The sequence below is a fragment of the Oncorhynchus clarkii genome, chromosome 22, assembly GCF_045791955.1.
Source record: "Oncorhynchus clarkii lewisi isolate Uvic-CL-2024 chromosome 22, UVic_Ocla_1.0, whole genome shotgun sequence".
Taxonomy (NCBI): Eukaryota; Metazoa; Chordata; class Actinopteri; order Salmoniformes; family Salmonidae; genus Oncorhynchus; species Oncorhynchus clarkii.
Window position 1 is genome coordinate 34,875,524 of NC_092168.1, and position 26,272 is coordinate 34,901,795.

General features: G+C 42.3%; 2 protein-coding genes across 5 annotated transcripts in view; one reads left to right on the plus strand and one right to left on the minus strand.

Annotated features, from left to right (window-relative positions):
- Window positions 1-7,441: 7,441 nt before the first annotated feature.
- On the minus strand, window positions 7,442-16,869 carry LOC139380822 (GDP-fucose protein O-fucosyltransferase 2-like). Of its 2 annotated transcripts, XM_071123904.1 has the most exons (10): window positions 16,651-16,869; window positions 15,922-16,172; window positions 15,407-15,551; window positions 14,983-15,093; window positions 14,642-14,708; window positions 13,598-13,723; window positions 13,181-13,361; window positions 12,170-12,293; window positions 10,055-10,180; window positions 7,442-8,291 (listed from the first exon to the last, which is right to left on the minus strand). In XM_071123904.1, exons 1-10 carry the CDS (start codon window positions 16,836-16,838, stop codon window positions 8,177-8,179), a joined length of 1,434 nt encoding a protein of 477 aa, XP_070980005.1. In that variant the 5' UTR covers window positions 16,839-16,869; the 3' UTR covers window positions 7,442-8,176. The 2 variants fall into 2 exon arrangements, with proteins under 2 accessions (XP_070980005.1, XP_070980007.1); XM_071123906.1 differs by lacking the exon at window positions 7,442-8,291 and having other exon boundaries at window positions 9,948-10,180.
- Window positions 16,870-24,702: 7,833 nt separating this feature from the next.
- Window positions 24,703-26,272, plus strand: part of LOC139380823 (unconventional myosin-Ib-like) — a 166,398-nt gene continuing 164,828 nt past the window's right edge. For all 3 annotated transcript variants that reach the window (XM_071123910.1, XM_071123907.1, XM_071123909.1), the window contains exon 1: window positions 24,703-25,017. The gene's annotated coding sequence lies outside the window, so the exon portion shown is untranslated. The remainder of the gene's footprint in view (window positions 25,018-26,272) is intronic.

The following is a 26,272-nucleotide window of genomic DNA, read 5'->3' on the forward strand; positions in this document are numbered from 1 at the left end:
ACCCTACTTTCTTGTTCCCACCCTCGAAAGCAGGCTTTTCAAAACGGGGTACAAGTTTACAGGTTCACTAGATTGCTAAATAACTTCTGATGATTCCTCTTTGCAAGAAGAGCTGGACGACAAAACATGTTTTAATGTTATTTTACATAGGAACACATAGACCTATTTATTTGAGCGGCAATAGACTGAAGAGGAGTTAAAACAGCAAGAAAAATAATTGCGAAAACAGCAAGCAGCTGTGGTAGCCTAGACCAACTGAAACAGGACTCAGGAGGGCAAATGACAAATGAGTAAGTTTGTAGCTAGCTAGCAATATAACCTCTCCTTTTACACAAGGCAGTGTTGTTCAGTACATAACAATTTGGAGACCGAATCGGACATAACAGAGCTTGCTAGTAATACTACAAGCCAAGCTGGCCAAGTTTAGCTAGCTACAATGCCTTGCGAAAGTATTCGGCCCCCTTGAACTTTGCGACCTTTTGCCACATTTCAGGCTTCAAACATAAAGATATAAAACTGTATTTTTTTGTGAAGAATCAACAACAAGTGGGACACAATCATGAAGTGGAACGACATTTATTGGATATTTCAAACTTTTTTAACAAATCAAAAACTGAAAAATTGTGCGTGCAAAATTATTCAGCCCCTTTACTTTCAGTGCAGCAAACTCTCTCCAGAAGTTCAGTGAGGATCTCTGAATGATCCAATGTTGACCTAAATGACTAATGATGATAAATACAATCCACCTGTGTGTAATCAAATCTCCGTATAAATGCACCCGCACTGTGAAATTCTCAGAGGTCCGTTAAAAGCTCGCCTTGCGTAGTAGCGACTACCGAACTGCTCCCGGACTCATCTATTGCTGCTCATTGGACCCTATGATCACTCGGCTACACAGATGATGCCTGCTGGACTATTCACTAACGCGGTACTTCTTTTTGTTTATCTGTTGGCCCCAGCCTCGACCTCAGGTCCTGTGCATACCTGACTGACCATCTCATCTTATGCCTCTCTCTAATGTCAGTATGCCATCACGGTTAGTATATATTATTTTATTTCACTGTAGAGCCCCCAGTCACGCTCAACATGTCTTTGATAGCTCTTTTGTCCCACCACCCACACATGCGGAGACCTCACCTGTCTTAACTGGTGCCTCCAGAGATGCAATCTCTCTCATCATCACACAATGCCTAGGTTTAACTCCACTGTACACACATCCCACCATACCCTTGCCTGTACATTATGCCTTGAATTTATTGTACCACACCCAGAAATCTGATCCTTTTATTCTCTGTTCCCAGCGCACTAGAAGGCCAGTTCTTATAGCCTTTAGCTGTACCCTTATTCTGGTGATGTAGAGGTTAACCGAAGCCCTGTAATCCCCAGTACCACACCTATTCCCCAGGTGCTCTCATTTGTTGACTTCTGTAACCGTAAAAGCCTTGGTTTCATGCATGTTAACATCAGCTGCCTCCTCCCTAAGTGTGTTTTACTCACTGCTTTAACACACTCTGCCAACCCTGATGTCCCAGCCGTATCTGAATCCTGGCTTAGGAAGGCCACCAAAAATTCAGACATTTCCATCCCCAACTACAACATTTTCCATCAAGATAGAACTGCCAAAGGGGGCAGAGTTGAAATCTACTGCAGAGATAGCCTGCAGAGTTCTGTCATACTATCCAGGTCTGTGCCCAAACAGTTTGAGCTTCTACTTTTAAAAATCCACCTTTCCAGAAATAAGTCTCTCACTGTTGCCGCTTGTTATAGACACCCCTCAGCCCCCAGCTGTGCCCTGGACACCATATAAATTATTGCTCCCATTTATCTTCAGAGTTCGTACTGATAGGTGACCTAAACTGGGATATGCTTAACACACTGGCTGTCCTACAAGCTGCCCACTGCACTGAGGCTAGGAAACAGGGAACACTGTCACCACTGATAAATGTACGATAATTGAGAGTTTCAATAAGCATTTTTCTACGGCTGGCCATGCTTTCCACCTAGCTACCCCGGCCAACAGCTCTGCATCCCCTGCAGCATCTTGCCCAAGGCACCCCCCTCCACTTCTTCTTCACCCAAATCCAGATAGCTGATGTTCTGAAAGAGCTGCAAAATCTGGACCACTACAAATCAGGTGGGCTAGAAAATCTGGATCCTCTCTTTCTAAAATTAGTTGCAACCCCTATTACTAGCCTGTTCAAACTCTCTTTCGTATCATCTGAGATCCCTAAAGATTGGAAAACAGCTACCCTCTTCAAAGGGGGAGACACTCTAGACCCAAACTGTTACAGACATATATCTATCCTGCACTGCCTTTCTAAAGTATTCAAAAGCCAAGTTAACAAACAGACCACCGACCATTTTGAATCCCACTGTACCTTCTCCGCTATGCAATCTGGTTTCCGAGCTGGTCATGGGTGCACCTCAGCCACGCTCAAGGTCCTAAACGATATTATAACCTCCATCGATAAAAGACAGTACTGTGCAGCTGTCTTCATCGACCTGGCCAAGACTTTCGACTCTGTCAATCACTGCATTCTTATCGGCAGACTCAACAGCCTTGCTTTCTCAAATGTATACTGCATTCTGTATTCTTCTGGCCCTTCTTTGGACACTGTGTTAACAAACCACAAAACGAGCTTCAATGCCATACAACACTCATTCCTTGGCCTCCAACTGCTCTTAAATGCTAGTAAAACTAAATGCATACTCTTCAACCGATCGCTGCCAACACCTGCCCGCCCGACTAGCATCACTACTCTGGACGGTTCTGACTTGGAATATGTGGACAACTACAAATACCTAGGTGTCTGGCTAGACTATAAACTATCTCCAATCCAAAATTAAATCTAGTATTGGCTTCCTATTTTGCAACAAAGCCTCCTTCACTCATGCTGCTAAACATACCCTCGTAAAACTGACTATCCTACCGATCCTTGACTTTGGCGATGTCATTTACAAAATAGCTTCCAACACTCTACTCTGCAAATTGCATGCAGTCTATCACAGTGCCATCCGTTTTGTCACCAGAGCCCCATATACTACCAATCACTGTGACCTGTATGCTTTCGTTGGCTGGCCCTCGCTTCAACCACTGGTCATCTATAAGTATTTGCTAGGTAAAGCCCCTCCTTATCTCAGCTCACTGGTCACCATAGCAACACCCACCCATAGCACGCACTCCAGCAGGTATATTTCACTGGTCATTCCCAAAGTCAACACTTCCTTTGGCCGCCTATCCTTCCAGTTCTCTGCTGCAAATAACTGGAACGAATTGCAAATCACTGAAGCTGGAGACTTATATCTCCCTCACTAACTTTAAGCATCAGCTATCTGAGCAGCTTACCGATCACTGCACCTGTACACAGCCCATCTATAAATAGCCACCCAACTACCTCATCCCCATATTGTTATTTACTTTTGCTCTTTTGCAGCCCAGTATCCCTACTTGCACATCATCATCTGCACATCTATCCCTCCAGTGTTAATGCTAAATTGTAATTATTTTGCCACTATGGCCTATTTATTGCCTTACCACCCTAATCTTACTACATTTGCACACACTGTATATAGATATTTCTACTGTGTTATTGAATGTATGTTTGTTTATCGCATGTGTAACTCTGGGTTGTTGTTTTGATGAACTGCTTTGCTTTATCTTGGCCTGGTCGCAGTTGTAAATGAGAACTTGTTCTCCAACGGCCTACCTGGTTAAATAAAAGTGAAATAAAAAAAATCTTTGCCCTTTGGCCCCAACCCCACTTTTGATCTGAAATCACCATCACCCACTAATTAATTTGTCATTTTTGCAGATTAAAAGTGTTAGAGCTAGTAATGTATGAATATTTATTTTGAAAAATGTGCTATGACATAGCCAATCAATATATAGCACAATTTTGGATTTCACCCCCCTCTCATAATCGAATGGTTTAGATCTTTTGGAAGTGAGTGAGCTTCTCTTCTCCAGCTTTGACCATGCAGTAATGGCAGGTTGAGGTTTATTGTCATGAGTCTTGTCCTTGTCCTAGCAAAAGTAATTGCTGCCCTCGTTATGAAATGATCAACTTTACATCTAAAAATGTCTTTCCATCTAACCATATGTATACTGATTGTTTCAAGCAAAACTACCAAAACTATTTCTGATTGTGAACCTGAACAATCAAACCCAAATCTAATGTAAGCCCCAATCAGCATGTATAGACCGATTGACCTAAATATTGAGATTTTAACACATAGTAGGGAATAGCATGCCATTTTAGACACATTATATTGGGCCTGCTGTCTGTCCCTGCTAAATCATGCCAGCTTAGGAAAATCAATCTATCAAATAAAAAATGGGTAAATACATAAAGTCAGTCTCCACATAATCCTTGTTATCTCAGGCTAGAGCTAGACTGGTTTCCTTTTGGAGATATCAACTCAGGTTAATGAAAGTAATATACATTGAGGTATCTTTAAGTATGCCAGGCAGAGACAGGAACATCAGGCTTTGGTTTTGATGCCCAACCAAGATAGAAGCAATCTCACGAATGCCAATGAAAGTTAGAATTCTCTCTTTTTTGTTTACAGGCATAGTAACTCCTTTTAGCAACAAGATATATGCTTTTTAGAGAGAACCAAGAGAAAAAATAAACTATATTTAGTCTCCAATGTTTATTGAAAATATAAATACATTTGCACAATGAGCACTTGTTGTCTCTCAAATACATTGTTACAATTGTTGGTTAGTTAGCTAGCAATTTTTTTTGCCATATTAGCATAGACGTGACATCCGTCAAAAAAAACAAGACATAATATCAAGAACCACATAAAACTAGCTTAAACGAGCCACCTACGATTCCCCACATGTCAACTTCTTGTCATTGTGGTGAGCTTCTGGCCATCCAGAATCACAACAGCACACGGACTTCTGACTCGTTGAAGTGTGCGCATCAATTTTGGTTGTCAGCTAACACATCTATAGAGACAAAATCAAACAGAATCACTTTAGCAACATTCAAAAGATGAAAACATGACACTGAACAGGCTGAGCCAACGATAAAACAACAGTCAGCCAGGGTAGCAGGGTAACATTAGGCTACCCCCCCACCCCAAATAACCAACTCATCATCAAGCTATGATGATTTGAATCAGCTGTGCAGTGCTAGGGCAAAAACCAACAAGTGCACCCAGGGGGGCACCAGGACTGAGTTTGTGAAACCCTGCCCTATATAGTGCACTACTTTTGACCAGAGCCCTATAAAAGTAGTGCACTATAAAGGGAATAGGGTACCATTTGGGTCACAGCCACAGGCTACATTGGTGGTGCTGAAATAAGGATGAAACTTCAGTCTGCCAATCCCTGAGTACACCTCTCAACACTCCTGATTGGTATTCAGCCGGCATAGTGATAGGAGACTGATGAGGAGACATTACTGCCCCCTGGCTTTAAACAATAGAGCTAAAAGGGTGGAGAATTGGGATGCAGCCCATGCCTTTCAGACTACAGGATGCAAATGGTTTGCCCTGTGAGAACATACACAAAAAAATGCTGGGTTAATAACAACCCAGCGCTGGTAGGTGGTGGGCCGAAGCTGAAAAATGTGAAGTTCATCGATCCCCATCACGGGAGGAGCGGATTTTTTGTATATGACAGTAAAACATTCTTATGATGACGCACACACACACACATTTGCTAATTTGCAACTGTTATGTCCTTTAATTAACTCACCTGTTCATGTTGGGTGCATTTGCAAGACTCAAACGGTACTGAACTGTCTCCTTTGGTTTCCCAGCTGTCAGACTTGGTGCTTCCGGTGCAGACCTATGAAACAAAAATACATGCACAATGTAAACCACAGGCCTGTTCATAAACATAGATTAGTAACAAGTCATTGCCCAAAGGAGATTTAGGGCCAGTTTCCCTGACCCCGATTAAGGTAGCGTTTTATTGTGAAGACCAATCAAAAAAACTAAATATATTCACAAGGTGAACCACAGGCCCGTTTAAAATGGTAAGATGACTGCATTGTGCATACGTGTACGGATTCACAACGAAACTATCCAAACTATTCCAATAACACTTGTACATACACACAAATGCATAAACATATAGCGGGAACATCATACAGGTAAATCCTAACAGACAATGCTCTCCATCAGGAAATAAATACAAATGAAAATCCACACAACAAATGTAAGATCTCGCCACCTCGTCATTGAACATATTTGCTTGTGGCATGTCACAATTATGCCAGTTATTCAATGTTGATTGTTTTGTTAGATTTGAAAAAATAACAATATTTTGGAGATTATTGTTTTCAAATAACCTTAAGTGAGCGAGAAAAAGGCAATTCTTGAACATGGGTTGAGACATTGTTACTAATTTGTAAATAACGCCAGTTTGTTATTTAGAATGATTTATTTCTGTTTTTAGAGGGAGAGAAACCAAAAGCCTACCATCGCCTCATGGGTCTCCTGGTCGCGTCCAGCACGGGTATCAAACCAGCATCTGTAGCAACACAGTTTGCACTGCGATGCAGTGTCTTAGACCGCTGAGCCACTCGGGCAATGTACAACGTCACTGGTCGGGAGTTGGCTGCAGTACTACAGTAAAAGCTAAATAATCCTAACATTTCCACACCTTAATTCTAGTCTAAGTTTGCAGGACAGAGGAATAGCAAATCTTACACTATTGTTCTAAATTCAATCACCTTCATCCTCATCATTCAGTTCATTGAAATGTATAAGTTGTGCACAATTATCACTTTCTATTTGGTTTATGTCGCCCATTCATTGTCAGTTAGAGACACAGTTGTGCCTTGGGACCCAAAAGCATAATCAGTGCTCTAACTTCCCCTTGTGCTGGTCTGGAGCAATGAAGTAGTGACGCAGGGTACCGTACTAAACAACAAATTACCTCTTAAATCCCGCAGCATAACCTCAAAACTTTTAGTTGAGCAACCACTGTACCTTGTCACAACACAACTGATTGGCTCAAAGGCATTAAGGAAAGAAATTGCACACATTTTAAAAAGACACACCTGTTAATTTTAATACATTTCAGGTGACTACTTCATGAATCTGGTTGAGAGAATGCCAAGAGTGTGTGTGCAAAGCTGTCGTCAAGGCAAAGCGTGGCTTCTTTGAAGAATATAAAATATATTTAGATTTGTTTAACACTTTTTTGGTTACTACATGATTCCATACGTGGTATTTCATGGTTTCGATGTCTTCACTATTATTCTACAATGGAGAACATAATAAAAATAAAGAAATGAGTAGGTGTGTCCAAACTTTTGACTGGTACTGTATATATATATATACACATATATATATATATTTTGCAGTTCACCTTAGAACATATCGGCAGGTGATAGTGACTGCTTTGTGTCAGTCTGTCATTTTGTTGTAAGAAAAAGATTTATGTAATCATCGAAAATATGGTATGTGCTCTGATTGATACTCCTGAAAATAATTTATAATGAAATAATTTCCAAAATGACAGTCATACAAGTGGAAAGATTAAAATAAAAGTCCCAAAATTATCATAATTTTATCTGTAAAACAAATATTACTGTAACTGTAATCATTGAAAATAAGTTGTTTATATCTGATCATATAAAATATAGATCATATTCTATACCATAATTACCTGGTCAATCAATGTTCACTATATGGCTTTGAACTTGCCTTAAACAGGTCATGCGGAGAAAAAAATGGATCAACAACATACTATATTTAACCACATATCCGTTTTTCTCTGTTCGAAGACTGAAATGTCAACCAAGCAAGACAGTTTCAATCATAGGCTAGGCACAAAGGAAAACAAAAACAGGTTCCTCAAGCTCACAAAATATCGTACACCATAATGCAACATAAGGTAGATTCACAACCGAATACAGTATGAATTGGTCATAGAAGACACTGCACTTTCAATGCATGTTACATGACCAAAAAATAATTCCCTTATAAAAATCGCACAGCAATTGAAATATCATTGATTGCAGCCAGATTTGATTTGATCATTCTCACACAACACTAAAAAAGGCCAATATCATACCTAGAAAGTGATTAGAAAGGTGCAATGAGTGTAAACAGGTCAAATTAAAGTGGTGATTTTTAAATAATCTGACTGCCCAGACCATTTTAGCATCACATTCAGTCAGTGATCAATGGACCCCAATTTGCACAATTCTCAAAACAATACAAACATAGCACAAAAAAAAAAAAACTTTAATAAAAAGTAAGACAAAGTATATATACACACACACACACACACACACACACTACCGTTAAAAAGTTTGGGGTCCCTTAGATATGACTTTGTTATTAAAATTAAAGCTAATTTTTTGTCCATTAAAATAACATCAAATTGATCAGAAATACTGCGTAGACATTGTTAATGTTGTAAATGACTATTGTAGCTGGAAACGGTTGATTTTTTATGTAATATCTAAACTCAGCAAAAATAGTAACGTCCCTTTTTCAGGACCCTGTTTTCAATGATAATTCGTAAAAATCCGAATTACTTCACAGATCCTCATTTTAAAGGGTTTTAACACGGTCTCCCACGCTTGTTCAATGAACCATAAACAATTAATGAACATGCACCTGTGGAACGGCCGTTAAGACACTAACAGCTTACAGACGGTAGGCAATTAAGGTCACAGTTATGAAAACTTAGGACACTAATAAGGCCTTTCTACTGACTCTGAAAAACACCAAAAGAAAGACACCCAGGGTCCCTGCTCATCTCCATGAAAGTGCCTTAGGCATGCGGCAAGGAGGCATGAAGACTGCAGAGGTGGCCAGGGCAATAAATTGCAATGTCCATACTGTGAGACGCCTAAGACAGCGCTACAGGAAGACAGGACGGACAGCTGATCGTCCTCACAGTGGCAGACCACGTGTAACAACACCTGCACAGGTTCGGTACATCCGAACATCACACCTGCGGGACAAGTGCAGGATGGCAACAACAACTGCCTGAGTTACACCAGAAACGCACAATACCTCCATCAGTGCTCAGACTGTCCACAATAGGCTGAGAGAGGCTGGACTGAGGGCTTGTAGGCCTGTTGTAAGGCAGGTCCTCACCAAACATCACCGGCAACAACGTCACCTATGGGCACAAACCCACCGTTGCTGGACCAGACAGGACTGGCAAAAAGTGCTCTTCACTGACGAGTCTCGGTTTTGTCTCACCAGGGGTGATGGTTGGATTCACATTTATCGTCAAAGGAATGAGCGTTACATCGAGGCTGGAGCGGAATCGATTTGGAGGTAGAGGGTCCGTCATGGTCTGAGGCAGTGTGTCACAGCATCATCGGACTGAGCTTGCTGTCATTGCAGGCAATCTTGTCTTCTTGCTCAGTTGTGCACCAGGGCCTCCCACTCCTCTTTCTATTCTGGTTAGGGCCAGTTTGCGCTGTTCTGTGAAGGAAGTAGTACACATCATTGTACGAGATCTTCAGAACAAGAATAGACTGACGAGTTTCAGAAGAAAGTTATTTGTTTCTGGCCATTTTGAGCCTGTAATCGACCCCACAAATGCTGATGCTCCAGACACTCAACTAGTCTAAAGAAGGCCATTTTTATTGCTTCTTTAATCAGGACAACAGTTTTCAGCTGTGCTAACATACTTGCAAAAGGGTTTTCTAATGATCAATTAGCCTTTTAAAATGATAAACTTGGATTAGCTAACAGAACGTGCCATTGTAACACAGGAGTGATGGTTGCTGATAATGGGCCTCTGTACGCCTATGTAGATATTCCATAAAAAAATCTGCCGTTTCCAGCTACAATAGTCATTTACAACATTAACAATATCTACACTGTAATTCTGATCAATTTGATGTCATTTTAAATGGACAAAAAAAATAAGGTTTTCTTTCAAAAACAAGGACATTTCTAAGTGACCCCAAACTTAACGGTAGCGTATATATATATATATATATATATATATATTTTTTTTTTAAATATCAACTTCAACACTGCTTTTGGCATGTTTTAAAGAGGTCTTGAGTGGGGTTTCGCATTGATGAGTCAGTAGACTATTTTCCAGTGTGTGGGCTGTTCACACTCTTTCTCACTGTCCCCACAGAAGCGGTTGTATGTGGTTTTGGGTTCAAATCCCAATATCTCTCTCTCCTCGTGGATACGGAAGGAGAAGGTCGACACGGATGTTCCGATAAAATACCTGGGAAATGGAAGGGAGATGGAGGGAATTCAATTCAGTACAACTTTATTAATCCATCCAAGAGCAACTAAGAAAGAAAGACAAGTCACTTTTACAAGTATCAAACCAACAAGAAATATTCAACAAATACAATATAACAAGACTTCACCTTCCCAAATACAATACATCATCCCATACATCGTAGATCTTATTTAGTGTTTACTTCACCCTTATTCTAGTATTTGTTGTATTTGCCCAACACCCCTTATTTTCTCATTAGTGGAACCTACAAGTCACCCCACTTCTATCAGTCAATCACAGTCTGCCATTCCCCATGCACCTCAACTGATTGCAGTTACATGCACACAATTATTGTGGATAGTCGGATTAATATAATAGTTTGATTAAAATGTTTACATGCCTTGCAAGAAGAACGATTTCCCCAATAATCCTGTTTACATGGAAACATCTGAAATCAGACTACCTGATGGCACTCAGATAACTGCAGAAGATTGGCAATCAAAATAAACGTGTTTACATGTCCTAATAATCCTAAAGATTTCTCAGAAAACCAGGTGTTTTTAATCGGCATATGCTTACTTTGATTTTGACCTTACACCGATTAAGATAAGCAGAGTAAAGTGTTTACATGATTATTGCATAATCTGCCAAATTATTACTGTGCACATGTGTTACAGGGTTTGGTTTTTCCAGTTATGTTTTGAGGTTGGACGTATAGCACATTAGCAAGTAGGGCGCACCGATTGGTGTCACTTCGATAGTCAGTGTGTGTTACAACTGTGCTGGTTGCCATCTCATTGGTGGGAAGGTGTTTCACCTGTGCTGGCCCAGGTTCTATTTAAGACTGGCTGGCCAAGTGCTTCAGTTGTCTTGAGCGATGTGGCGTGTCAACACCTTTAGTTGGCAATCGCCATTTTAAATTCTAGACAAACAATCATTTTATCTGATCTTCCCCGTTTTCATTTTGCTAAACTTTTGGTTTGCTTTCCAACTTTAAGTTTGGTGTGGGTTTTTCTTTTGTTTGCCTCTTCTTGGGCAAATTTAGTGGGTTTCTTTGAGATTCTAGTTGTTGTTGCTAGTCAACTTTCAGTGGACACCCCCCTGATTGTCTTTGAGAACCTGTGCTAAAACCCCACCTGTTTCGTTTTGGTTGTCGTCAGTGACACTTCGTTAGTTCCCCCTTCAGTTTGAGCGACATATTTGGTTTTCTTGCTGGGGAACATAACAGTATGTAAATGTACTCTCTGAACCCCGCTCCTGTCTTCAGAGTGAGATCGTGGTCAGAAGAGGATGGACTAGTTGGACTGTTCCTCACCAATCTGTATTTGACCTGTGTTTTAGTGTGTGCATCTAATAGTAAGTACTATCTGACATGTCATTACTTTAGTTGAGTGTTGCTAGTTCATATATACCATATCTATGTGGTATTTTTCTTTCATGTGCGTCATGCTACTGCTATCCAGCTAAGCCAAGATGTTAGCTAGTAATGCTAGCTCCTTAGGCCTGGTGTAGCTCACCTATCATTTCAGGGGTAATATTATCAGTTTCATATTGACTGTTTATGCATAGCCTTGTTTATGGACATTTAGAACATTTATGTAGCTTCATGCTACTGTACACTGTATTTAGCCTTATTTATGCATGTAGCCTAATTTAGCCTGTGACTTCCACGTGGCGCAGTTACTATCCCACAGTGGGCTTGTGCACAGAGCCTGGTTTCATTACGGTCACATTTCTGTTATGTGCTTACCAGTAATTGGGCCTTTATTCTGTAAGTGTTTTTGGTTTTACGACTTATGTTATATTATGCCGTAGCAGTATACTCTTAGGGATTAACATGTGCACTTCAACAAAAGGGAAGCACAAGAATGTCTGCATAATTTGTACTTATTACAGCTCCCTCCCTACAGTATGCACACATTGTGCAACACTTTCAACTGAATCGTGGAATATATACTGTAAGCACGCAGTGTAAACTGGGAGCTGTACCTGGCATGTGCGCAGATCCATTGGTCGATGATAGCCACGCCCCCGTCTTTGAGTAGTTCCAGGTCGTCCCAGGTGGGCTCAAAGCGTGTCATCTCTGGTAACATCATCTTCAGCTCCGCCAGCTCTGCACAGGACAGACATATGCCTCATTAGGAACACACTGGTCCTATTATCTAGGTCTAGGACAGTCTCTGTCGAGTAGGGTACAGACAGCATAAACCTGCCAAGCCTCGATGTAGGTATTCTCTCTACTGGGTAATAGGGTTGGGGTCAATTCCATTTAAGCGTCTAAAGCCCTGTCTAAGTCAGGGGAGGGGTTCTACTAAGCTATATGGAATTGTTTTAAGAAGGTCATACCAAGGATCATGTTGCTATTTGATTTAGAATTTTAAGAACCCTTGAAATATTTAAATATAAACAATTATTTGATCAAAATATTTTTGGCCTCACTGCAATTAGCCCATACAAACACATTGAATAACAGATTCACCACATTGAACAACAGATAGTGTCTGTCCTATATATGTGAGATACAAAAAAGATCAGGAAACATTTGTTATGCATTTAACCCTTTATTGTATTTAACCCCTTATTTTTGGCACTAATGAGTCTTGAGGCCTGTGGGCATCCTAGAGCAAAACATGTTCGTGAGTGTCTCCTTTCTATAGAGGGGTCATAATAGTTTGTAGGCTAAACCGTTTGGACGCTACAGATGATTTTGTGAGAAGAGCGACTTTCGGGGACGTCTCATGGTCTGACAAACACCGCTCCAGCCCTGACATCTTTCACTGCAGATGCGGGAGTGTGAAAGGCAGATTTCTATGCAGATTTTTTATTTTGCTATTTAGATTTCCACAGGGGGCGCAGACATCGACTGTGGGCATTCCAATTCCTAACAACATTATTAGTATGTTATTTTCTTTGAGCTGCAAATATGAATTGCTTTATTATCAACTCCGTCATCTAAATTCAACATCAATCTATCTCAATTGCACCAAAGTAAAACAGTACCTTCATCATCTGCATCTGTGGCCACAAAGACTCTGTCTAGTTTGGTTTTCTTCATGAGGCTCATGATCTTCTTCACAGCTCCTTTGAGGCTGGGCACATCCTCTCTGTGACCCCAGATAAAGTCCTTCCTTCTCAGGTGGACACCCAGGTATGGCCCCCCTCTGGCAGAACCCAGCTTATTCTGAGTTTACACACAGAAATTAATAACACATCAAACCACTCATGCCCAATCCAAATTAACCACCAACAGCAAATCATAGCTATCCATACGTTAACATGTCCCCTCCATTAATTATAAAGGTTAAGTAGATACAGTAGACCTACATGCTGCTAGTGCAGGAAGTAATCAATGCGAATGGATATATAAATATAATCTAAATGTGCAAATATTTGATCTATGTGAAGAGGGCTGAAAACCTTAATGAGAGTCCAGTCCTCGTTGTATACGGTCTGGTCCTGCTCGTCTGTGGAGTTCAGGTACTTTGCTCGGAACTCGTCCCCTAGGAGACGCAGGTGTTTGGCGAAGACCATGCTGCGGCGAGTCTAGAGAGAAGGCACGAAAAGACAATTAACAAAACTGTTAAACCAAACAGGTAAGGACAATTCATTAAATTAGTGGTAATAAGGTACAATTGTGATGACAGAACAATTAAATAGCAAAAGGTTGAGGCATTGAAATGCCCAATTTAGTTAATCATCTTGCTACTACAGTATCTTATCTACACTGAACAAAAATATAAATGCAACATGTAAAATGTTGGTCCCATGTTTGAGCTGAAATAAAAGATCCCAGAAATGTTCCATATGCACAAAAAGCTTACTTCTCTTAAATGTTATGAACAAATGTGTTTACATGTCTGTTAGTGAGCGTTTCTCCTTTGCCAAGATAATCCATTCACCTAGCAGGTGTGGCATATCAAGAAGCTGATTAAACATCATGATCATTACAGGTGCAGCATGATAATGCACAGCCCCATATCGCAAGGGTCTGTACACAATTCCTGGAAGCTGAAAGTGTTCCAGTTCTTCCATGGCCTGTATACTCAGACATGTCACCCATTGAGCATGTTTTCTTTGGATCGACGTAGACGACAGCGTGTTGTAGTTCCCACTAATATCCAGTAACTTCGCACAGCCATTGAAGAGGAGTGGGACAACATTGTCACACTGCATGAGGCAACTAATGGTCACACCAGATACTGACTGGTTTTCTGATCCACGCTCCTACCTTTCTTTAAAGTATCTGGAACCAACAGATGCATATCTGTGTGCCCAGTCATGAGAAATCCATAGATTAGGGCCTAATGAATTTACTTCAATTCACTGATTTCTTTATATGAACTGTAACTCACTAAAATCTTTAAAATTGTTGCATTTATATTTATGTTCGGTGTATGATTGTAGGCTATCAACCATTACCAAACTTAAGCTACATTCTTTACAACATAACATCAGACTAACATTCCAGTAGTCCTTTCCAGCGTAGTGATCATGGAGGACAGTCTCTGCTCTATCCAACATCACTGACCTGCAGGGATATGAAAGGAAATATAAGTGAACATGTGCACATCTCATACAGTACATTCAGAAAATCCAATAAGACTATGCATCTAACTCTAGAATGTTTTTTTTTTAGTTTTAGTTTAAATTGGAAATCCACAGCACATGTCATATGGTTATATTATTAGTATTTGATTTGCCTAAGACAAGAAGATTTGGCCTAAATCAAGCATTCATAAGGGCTGGTTCCATATGAAATTATTTTATCTACCATGGCCAAACACAGACTTCTATTGACTCACGTTGATGTGATGTTGTTCTGCAGGAGGGGTGCCAGCATGGAGGCGTGGCCCTGAGCTGAAAGACAAGTGACGTTCACACACCTGGTTTCCTCATAGCCCCAGAACCAACCTCTATAGAGAGGGAGAGAGAAAGAGAGGAAAGGTTGTAAGGCCTCCATTAAAACACAGGGATATTTCTTTGACTGCAACTACCCCATACTCACTACCCCACTATACTACTACTAACACATTTGCTTCCACTCCCATAACAAAACCTTTAGTAGCAAGTATTTACCTTTTCTAGTTCAACTTTGCGAGACATAGAGATAGGTAAGCACAGATGACAGACTGTTAGTTTCCTCAGTGCCATAGTCCTTTGTGTCTTTGGAATGCATTGTGCTTTGTTTCTTGTGTTGCTATCCATCTCTGAACCTGGTTACTGTACCTGTAATAGCCCTGTTTGTCTTTGGAGTACATTAACCGCTCAACGCAGGGTCTCTCATCCACTTTCTCCTCCCATTTTCCACCCGTCCACCCTTCAGCGTAGTTCTGTAGCACCAGCACCTGTTCAATAAATGGACCTCCAGACTCTGTAGCCAAAAACATGGAAATATAAAATGTTACTTTACGCCTGCAGGTACAATGTTTTATAACTTGTTATACGTTTGTATTAGCCTTTATATCCAGGAATCATAAGGCATCCTTATACCCATGCAACAGTCATTAACAGACGGAAATGGAAAGGAGCCAGGCATCAGGGGAAGTCAACCAACCACAGCAACATGTAAATGTACTCAAATGTCTGAGGGGTGGTTCACACTGTCGTGTTGACCAGGGTGTTACTGTGCTGCCTCTGATATTTGCCTTCCACAATATCCTTTCCAGCTCGATCCCAGTAACTATGGTGGATGTATAACCAGGCCAGCACAGTACAGCTCACTTCAGCTCAGCTGCACTCACCGGCAATAAACTCCTCGTATTCTATGACTGGCACATTGCCCTGAAGGCTGGTGAGGCTGAAGAACTCTCCCCAGAGGATTCTTGTCTGGTGGATGTCTGGGCTCTGCCAGTGGTAGAGACGCCCCCAGGGGGGCAGCACCAGCACCCAGTCACCGTGTCTCCTCAGGGTCTTCACCAGGGATGCCATGCGGATGTAGACATCCCGACGCAGGTTGAAGCCCTCTGGTGGGTTGACATCGTAGAGAAGATACCTGGCAGCATAAAGTTATAGAGATAGAATATTATAGTATAATACTGTTGTGTTATATTGATGTGCCCGGCAGCCTGATAAACATGAGTTGTGTCAGACCTAGAGTTACAGCTCCCAGGAACCCAGGGAGGCGTTTCAGACAACGGTAGCCTGCATTTTGAGCGTTTTAGTCTCAGGCTTGCTCTGCAGGTTTAACTTAGCTACCACACTAAGTTACTTGGTGATAAAGACTTTATTCAATCGGTTTAAAATGTATTCTGGTTCTAGAATATGTATCCCACGTCTTGAGTTAAAAAAAAAACATATTTTTTAACAGATATGACTGGCACCACTGTGGAAAACTAAACTAATCTAGTCAAATGTTACCGAACTGAATAGATTGGAGCTAAATGCCTCCCTAATGCAATAGAGGCTAAAGAACAGAGCAGGCTAAATATGTGTTAACTATTGCTAATGAGTACGCTGCCGATGCTCTTTACCGTAGATCCCGTGCTGCTGCAGTGGTCGGTGAAAATACTGTATTTCCTGCACGGAATGCATCTTCAATTTGACCCTCAGCATCAACAGCTCTCAACCCGAGAACCATCAAACACATTTTGACTACAAATGTAACAGAAAAAATCCACAACACGGGCGAATGAAATCCACTGCAGCTGTGGTCCACCATTTTCTCGTTGAGCCACGCACTTCCGGGAGGGTGAAGCATCTGTGGTTGCATAGCAACTGCATTTTGTAACAATTTGATACAGTATAGGTAACGTGACAGTATCACCTGCTGGAGGAGCGACATGTGTCAAGGGGGTAGATTTTTAGCAACGATTTTATAGTTTCTTGTTTTTACGCTGGTCAGTTATTCTACCTCGTTCTCTTTCAATAAGTTGACATTAGTGCACATACAGTCAGAATGGAATACAATTTAGTTAGGACTTCCCATTTCAGAATACAGCCTAATTCCAGAAACATTCCATTTCATTATATTGACATTTTGGTAGAATATGGCATCGATCGAATATAACAAAATAGGATAGAAAATAATAGAATAGAACATATTCTACACATTTAACGTTCAGCTAGCGTAGCCTATATCCTGTATCACATATTTTGGAACATAGAAAATAATAGAATACCATCATTTGAGTTTGCTTATTGCAATTCCACCACTTACCAACAAAAAAAAAACCTGCAACTGCAGGCCACAATTCGGGCGTTCCTGCATGTCAAAATCAAATCAAACTTTATTTGTCACATGCGCCGAAAACAACAACTGTAGACCTTACCATGAAATGCTTACTTTACAAGCCCTTAACCAACAGTGCAGTGCAAGAAAAGTTAAGACAATATTTACCAAGTTTTATTTTTAAAAATGTATTTCACCTTTATTAAACCAGGTAAGCTAGTTGAGAACAAGTTCTCATTTACAACTGTGACCTGGCCAAGATAAAGCAAAGCAGTGTGACAGAAACAACAACACAGAGTTACACATGGAATAAACAAGCATACAGTCAATAACACAATAGAAAAAAAAAGGAAAAAAAAGTCCAAATACAGTGTGTGCAAATGGCATGAGGAGGTGTGGCAATAAATAGGCCATAGTAGCAAGTAACTACAATTTAGCAGATTAACACTGGAGTGATAAATGACCAGATGAGGATGAGCAGATGATGGTGTGTAAGTAGTGATACTGGTGTGTAAAAGAGCAGAAAAGTAAATAAAAACAATATGGGGATGAGGTAGGTAGATTGGATGGGCTATTTACAGATGGACTATGTACAGCTGCAGCGATCGGTTAGCTGTTCAGATAGCTGATGTTTAAAGTTAGTGAGGGAAATGTAAGTCTCCAGCTTCAGTGATTTTTACAATTTGTTCCAGTCACTGGTAGCAGAGAACTGGAAGGAAAGGCAGCCAAAGGAGGTGTTGGCTTTGGGGATGACTAGTGAGATATACCTGCTGGAGCGCGTGCTACGGGTGGGTGTTGTTATCGTGACCAGTGAGCTGAGATAAGGTGGAGCTTTACCTAGCATAGACTTATAGATGACCTGGAGCCAGTGGGTTTGGCAACAAATATGTAGCGAGGGCCAGTTGACTAGAGCATACAGGTCACAGTGGTGGGTGGTATAAGGTGATTTGGTAACAAAACGGATGGCACTGTGATAGACTGCATCCAGTTTGCTGAGTAGAGTATTGGAAGCTATTTTGTAGATGACATCAACGAATCAACGAAGTCGAGGATCGGTAGTCAATTTTATTAGGGTAAGTTTGGCGGCGTGAGTGAAGGAGTCTTTGTTGCAAAATAGAAAGCCGATTCTAGATGTAATTTTGGATTGGAGATATTTGATATGAGTCTGGACGAAGAGTTTACAGTCTAACCAGACACCTAGGTATTTATAGTTGTCCACATATTCTTGGTCAGAACCGTCCAGGGTGGTGATGCTAGTCGGGCGGGCGGTTGCGGACAGCGAACGGTGGAAAAGCATGCATTTGGTTTTAGTAGCATTTAAGAGCAGTTGGAGGCCACAGAAGGAGAGTTGTATGGCATTGAAGCTCATCTGGAGGTTAGTTAGCACAGTGTCCAAGGAAGGGCCAGAAGTATACAGAATGGTGTCGTCTGCATAGAGGTGGATCAGGGAATCACCCGCAGCAAAAGCAACATCATTGATATATACAGAGAAAAGAGTCGGCCCGAGAATTGAACCCTGTGGCACCCCCATAGAGACTGCCAGAGGTTCGGACAACAGGCCCTCCGATTTGACACACAGAACTCTGTCTGCGAAGTAGTTGGTGAACCAGACGAGGCAGTCATTTGAGAAACCATGGCTATTGAGTCTGCCGATAAGAATACAGTGATTGACAGAGTCGAAAGCCTTGGCCAGGTCGATAAAGACGGCTGCACAGTACTGTCTTTTATCGATGGCGGTTATGATATCGTTTAGTACCTTGAGCGTGGCAGAGGTGCACCCGTGACCAGCTCGGAAACCGGATTGCACAGCGGAGAAGGTACGGTGTGATTCTAAATGGTCAGTGATCTGTTTATTAACTTGGCTTTAAAAGACTTTAGAAAGGCAGGGCAGGATGGATATAGGTCTGTAACAGTTTGGGTCTAGAGTGTCACCCCTTTTGAAGAGGGGGATGACCGCAGCAGCTTTCCAATCTTTAGGGATCTCGGAGGAAACGAAAGAGAGGTTGAACAGACTGGTAATAGGGATTGCAACAATGGCGGCGGATAATTTTAGAAAGAGAGGGTCCAGATTGTCTAGCCCAGCTGATTTGTACGGGTCCAGGTTTTGCAGCTGTTTCAGAACATCACCAATCTGGATTTGGGTGAACTAGAAGCTGTGGAGGCTCGGGCATGTAGCTGCGAGGGGTGCGGAGCTGTTGGCCGGGGTTGGGGTAGCCAGGAGGAAAGCATGGCCATCCGTAGAGAAATGCTTATTGAAATGTTCGATTATCATGGATTTATCGGTGGTGACCGTGTCGCCTAGCCTCAGTGCAGTGGGAAGCTGGGAGGAGGTGCTCTTGTTCTCCATAACTTTTTGGAGTTAGAGCTACGGGATGCAAATTTCTGTTTGAAAAAGCTAGCCTTTGCTTTCCTGACTGACTGTGTATATAGGTTCCTGACTTCCCTGAACAGTTGCATATCGTGGGGACTATTCGATGCTATTGCAGTCCGCCACAGGATGTTTTTGTGCTGGTCAAGGGCAGTCAGGTCTGGAGTGAACCAAGGGCTATATCTGTTCTTAGTTCTACATTTTTTTGAAAGGGGCATGCTTATTTAAGATGATGAGGAAATTACTTTTAAAGAACGACCAGGCATCCTCGACTCACGGGATGAGGTCAATATCCTTCCAGGATACCTAGGCAAAGGAGGGCAAGTTATTTTTTTTGTATTTGGAGGGCAAGTTGGTCAGGATAATATCTATGACCCTTATAGATTCCTGCCCATGTTTATGGATTTAGGGTTGTACCTGGTGGTTTCCTTGATAATTTGTGTGAGATTGAGGGCATCTAGTTTAGATTGTAGGACTGCTGGGGTGTTAAGCATATCCCAGGTTAGGTCACCTAACAGAATGAACTCTGAAGATAGATAGTTGGGGGGCAATCAATTCACATATGGTGTCCAGAGCACAGCTGGGAGCTGAGGGGGGTCTATAACAGGTGGCAACAGTGAGAGACTTATTTCTGGAGAGATACATTTTTTAAATTAGAAGCTCGAACTGTTTGGGCATAGACCTGGAAAGTATGACAGAACTTTGCAAGCTATCTCTGCAGTAGATTGCAACTCCTCCCCCTTTGGCAGTTCTATCTTGATGGAAAATGTTGTAGTTGGGTATGGAAATCTCAGAATTTTTGGTGGCCTTCCTAAGCCATGATTCAGACACGGCAAGGACATCATTGTTGGTGGAGTTTGTTTAAGCAGTGAGTAAAACACACTTAGGGAGGAGGCTTCTGATGTTAACATGCATGAAACCAAGGCTTTTTCGATTACCGAAGTCAACAAATGAGAGTGCCTGGGGACACGCAGGCCCGGGTTAGCCTCCACATCACCCGAGGAACAGAGGAGGAGTAGGATGAGGGTACGGCTAAAGGCTAGCAAAACTGGTTGTCTAGTGCGTTGGGGACAGAGAATAAAAGGAGCAGATTTCTGGGCGTGATAGTATAGATTCAGGGCATAATGTGCAGACAGGGGTATGGTGGGGTGCGGGTACAGTGGAGGTAAACCCAGGCACTGAGTGATGATAAGAGAGGTTGCATCTCTGAACATGCTGGTTATACTAGGTGAGGTCACCACATGTGTGGGAGGTGGGAGGGACAAAGGAGGTATCTAAGGCATGTACAGTGGGACTAGGGGCTCCGCAGTAAACTAAAACAATGATAATTATCCTAAACAACAGTATACAAGGCATATTGACATTTGAGAGAGACATAAAGCGAGGCATAAAGCAATCACAGGTGTTGATTGGGAGAGCTAGCTAAGTCAACAACAGGTAAGACAAAAACAGCTAATCAGCTAAGTCAACAACAACAGGTAAAATGGCATTGAATGGGCAGAGAGGGTCGGTTAACTACACACAGGGCCTGAGTTCGGGGCTAGGGCGGACAGATAAACAAAGGTAAACAAAGTGGAGTACCGTGATAAATGAACAATCCAGCAGGCATCAGCTATGTAGCCAATTGATCATAGGGTCCAGTTTACAGCAGTAGATGAAACAGGGAAGCCGCTAGGTAGTCGTTACTACGTTAGCACGCGGGAGACACAGCGGTTAAAAGCCGGTTGAAGGCACAGCTGATGAAATTATGTCTGCGGACCAGTCGTGGTTGTACGGCGGGGCGCCGTATCGACGAAGGGACCGGGCCAGATGGCGAATGAGGTATTGTAGTTGTTGTAATTTAGTTTGCTAGCTTGGAGATGCGCCTGGCTCAGGGCTAGCTTCGGGGCTGGGTCACTCAGTGGCAGCTAGCTAGCTGTGATGATCAATGGTCTAGAGTTTACGGCAGGAATCTGGCGTTGTAGTGGATAAAAACAGTCCGAGGCTGGCAGGTATTATCCAGGCTAAAAAAACGGCTGGTGCCTGAACAGAGGGTAAAGGCCGCTAGCAGTGGCTAACAATGACTACACACATGGCCTAATTAGCTGGCTACCCTCTGATGAACGCTTTGGCGACAGGGTCTAAACAAAATAGCGAATCCGTGTAGTAGACTATGTAGACTAAAGTAAAAAAATATATATAAAAAGTAACACAATAAGAATAAGAACAACAAGGCCATATACAGGGGGCACCGGTACCGAGTCAGTGTGTGGGGGTACAGGTTAATTGAGGTAATTTGCACATGTAGGTAGGGCTGAAGTGAATATGCATAGATAATAAACAGCGAGTAGCAGCAGTGGGGGGGGGGGGGGGGTCAATGTAAATTGTCCTGTGGGGATTTGATTATTTGTTCAGCAGTCTTATGGCTTGAGGGTAGAAGCTGTTGAGGAGCCTTTTGGTCATAGACTTGGCGCTCCGGTACCGCTTGCCGTGCTGTAGCAGAGAAAACAATTTATAACTTGGGTGACTGGAGTCTCTGACAAATTGATGGGCTTTCCTCTGACACGGCCTATTATATAGGTCCTGGATGGCAGGAAGCTTGGCCCCAGTGATGTACTGGGCCGTTCGCATTACCCTCTGTAGCGCGTTATGGTCAGATGCCGAGCAGTTGCAATACCAGGCAGGATGCGATTGAAGGTGCAGCTGTAGAACCTTTTGAGTATCTGGGGACCCATGCCAAATCTTTACAGTCTCCTGAGAGAGAAAAGGTTTTGTCGTGACCTCTTCACAACTGTCTTGGTATGTTTGGACCATGATAGTTTGTTGGTAATATGGACACCATGGAACTTAAAACTCTAGACCTGCTCCACTACAGCCCCATCGATGTTAATGGGGGCCTGTTCGGCCCGCCTTTTCTTGTAATCCACAATCAGCTCTATTGAGGGAGAGGTTGTTGTCTTGGCACCACACTACCAGTTCTCTGACCTCCCTCCTATAGGCCGTCTCATCGTTGACGGTGATCAGGCCTACCACTTTTGTGTCGTCAGCAAACTTAATGATAGTTTTGGATTTGTGTTTGGCCATGCAGTTGTGGTTGAACAGGGATTACAGGACGGGACTAAGTACACACCCCTGAGGGGCCCCAGAGTTAAGGATCAGCGTGGCAGATGTGTTGTTGCCTGCTCTTACCACCTAGGGCGGCCCATCAGGAAGTCCAGGATGCAGTTGCAGAGGGAGGTGTTTAGTCCCAGAGTCCTTAGCTTTGTGATGAGCTTCGTGGGCACTATGATGTTGAACACTGAGCTGTAGTCAATGAACAGCATTCTCACATGGGTGTTCCTTTTGTCCAGGTGAGAAAGGTCAGCATTGAGTTTGATTGAGATTACGTCATCTGTGGATCTGTTGGGGCGGTATGTGAATTGGAGTGGGTGTAGGGTGTCCGGGAGGATGCTGTTGATGTGAGCCATGACCAGCCTTTCAAAGCACTTCATGGCTACCAATGTGAGTGCCACGGGGCGGTAATCATTTAGGCAGGTCACCTTCACTTCCTTGGGCACAGGGACCATGGTGGTCTGCTTGAAAAATATAGGTATTACAGACTCGGTCAGGGAGAAGTTGAACATGTCAATGAAGACACTTGACAGTTGGTCCGCGTATGCTTTGCGTACACGTCCAAGTAATCCGTCTGTACCAGTGGCTTTGTGAATGTTGTTTAAAGGTTTTGTTCACATCGGCTACAGAGAGCGTTATCACACAGTCATCCAGAACAGCTGGTGATCTCGGGCATGCTTCAGTGTTGTAGTAGGATTCAATCTTAATCCTGTATTGACGCTTTGCTTCTTTGATGGTTTGTCTGAGGGCATAGCGGGATTTCTTATAAACGTCCGGATTAGTCTCCCGCTCCTTGAAAGCAGCAGCTCTATCCTTTAGCTCGATGCGGGTGTTGCCTGTAATCCATGGCTTCTGGTTGGGATATGTATGTACAGTCACTGTGGGGAAGACGTCGTCAATGTACTTATTGATGAAGCCGATGACTGAGGTGGTGTTCTCCTCAATGCCATTGGATGAATCCCGGAACATATTACAGTCTGTGCTAGCAAATCAGTCCTGTAGTGTAGCACTTCCGTAGTGACTACTTCCGTATTGAGCGAGTCACTGGTACTTCCTGCTTTCGTTTTTTTACATTCATTCCTGCATCCTCGAGCAAAAACGGACGAATATAAGTATAAAGAGGGGTTCCTGCAGATGCAGGAATGCGTAGATGCAGGAAGGCCCTGAGTTGCAGACGGCAGTTGCACCCTTCTCAAAGATACTGGTAGACTAACTACAGGTAACTATCAAAATAAAGGTAACACCAAAATAAAGAGTCTTAATAGGGCATTGGGCCACCATGATCCATCAGAACAGCCTCAATGGACTTTGGTATAGATTTTGTGTCTGAAACTCCTTTGGAGGGATGTGACACAATTCTTCCACAATCAATTCCATAATTTGGTGTTGATGGAAAAAGCTGTCTCAGGCGCCGTTCAGAAAACTGGTCTGGTCACACACCTATACAGTTGGCTTGAGTTCTGGTCACACACCTGTACAGTAGGTGGCAGAATGCACATAAAATTGTTGCGAACGCCATCTCTCTCTCTCACACACACACATGCTCCTTTCAGACCCCTCTTTCAAGGTCACTGTGATACAGTATCTTCTACCCATGGTAGACAAAATAATGGACAACTGGGCATTATGACCCTAAGCATAATGGGATGTTAATTGCTTAACTAATGCAGGAACCACACCTGTGTGGAAGCACCTGCTTTCATTCAACTTTGTAGCCTGTCCCTCATTTACTCAAGTGTTTCCTTTATTTTGGCAATAAGCCTACCCGTATCTCTTATCTGTGGCAATGATGTCCATGATGATTTGCAATTGTCACAAGATGGCGGTATTGCACTGATAGATGTGTTTACTGCCAATGAGTTATGATAAATTTAAACTGCTGTGCGTTTGATAATCTAGGACGTTTTTTTCTCTCGCTCTTTTACTGATGGTGATTAACGTTGAAGGACGCCTAGCAGCACTTTGTGCAGCCAGCCACTCCCTATGCCCGTGGACCAGAGGTTGAAGTCGTGGAACCGTAGTCCTTATCCACCTCAGTGCTCAAGTGGAAGTCCTCCTAGCCGGGTGAGAGACGCGTCCAGGCACATTCACAACGCAGATAACTAAAAAAGACAACGGGGATAGAGGAGCCTCTTTTCAACTGAAGGGATATTCCCGGGATTCTTCACTTTCCTCCAGAGTGGATTAAGGGACAACATTTCCAATTCAGAGGCAAGTAGAATATTATAATTTCACGTGTGCCACACTGTGTTTAAATCTAGCGTTTACAAAAAAAAGTTGCATCACTTGAATGTTACTTTGTAGCCTAATTGACTATTCCGCGTTGGTTGCAGAATCTGAGAGAATCGGACTAAACCCAAATTATATTACGTGTCTATGCAGTAGCCTTATTCCCCATTATTTACACTGCAGTCACTAGTCCCTGGCCGTTTATGGTCAAGGTTTTAACATGGTTTATCATGTTCTTCCTTAGTTGATTTGTCCTACTTGTGCAACTCTAATGCCACGTAACTTTCTGCGTTAGACTACCCCCTAAATGTTTGACGCATCCTTGCTTTTTTTGTCTTTGAATGCGTGTAGTTTGTTTGGTTGGCGTAATGGTTTTGCAATACTTTTTCACTGATAATCGTTTCTGACCATTCATTCCCCGAGCCCTTGTTCTATTTCGGGGGGGGGGTATTTGTTTTATTTGGGAAGAGATTGGTAGACTACTGTCGGGAGGGGTGGGTTAACTTTCGTTACTTCTCCCCTCGTCCAAACCTATGGCGATTGTGTATTGTTAATCAATAATGTGAACATCTGCTGTCATTGCGCTGAAGCAGAACACGACGTTGAGAGAACGGTGCTTTTATTGAGATTTGTAGGACAAGGGTGAAGAAAGCTGCAATTTTGCCAAGACAAAGTAGATGACTTGTCACAGATTTCATGCACTCGCGTGGCTATGTTAGTGTCCTTACTGTGGACCACACTTCACTAGCCTACAAGAATGTGATTTCACAAACAAATCATTTACTTTAGTTGCAGACCCTTTGAAATAGCCTACCCTTTTAATGAATTAGACAACCTACAGGGATTGCATTACTTTTTGAGTCTCTTCCTGTACTTACTGTCTACTTTACCACGCCATCAACTTTTTAAAGCATACAAATGTTTTATTCTCTGAGAAACATCCCAGAGGTTCTCTATTTTTCCTCCTCCTGCGATTCCCTTATTAGAGTCCATTTGGAAAGTATTCAGACCCATTTATACTTTTTCCACATTTTGTTATGTTACAGCCTTATTCAAAAAATTAATTAAATGATATTTTTCCATCATCAGTCTACACACAATACCCCATAATGACAAAGCGAGAACAGGTTTTTATAAGTTTTTGCTTTGTCATTATGGGGTCTTGTGTAGATTGAGGGGGGGGGGGCATTTTAATGTGGATGAAGTCAAGTCTGAATACTTTCCTGATGCACTGTAG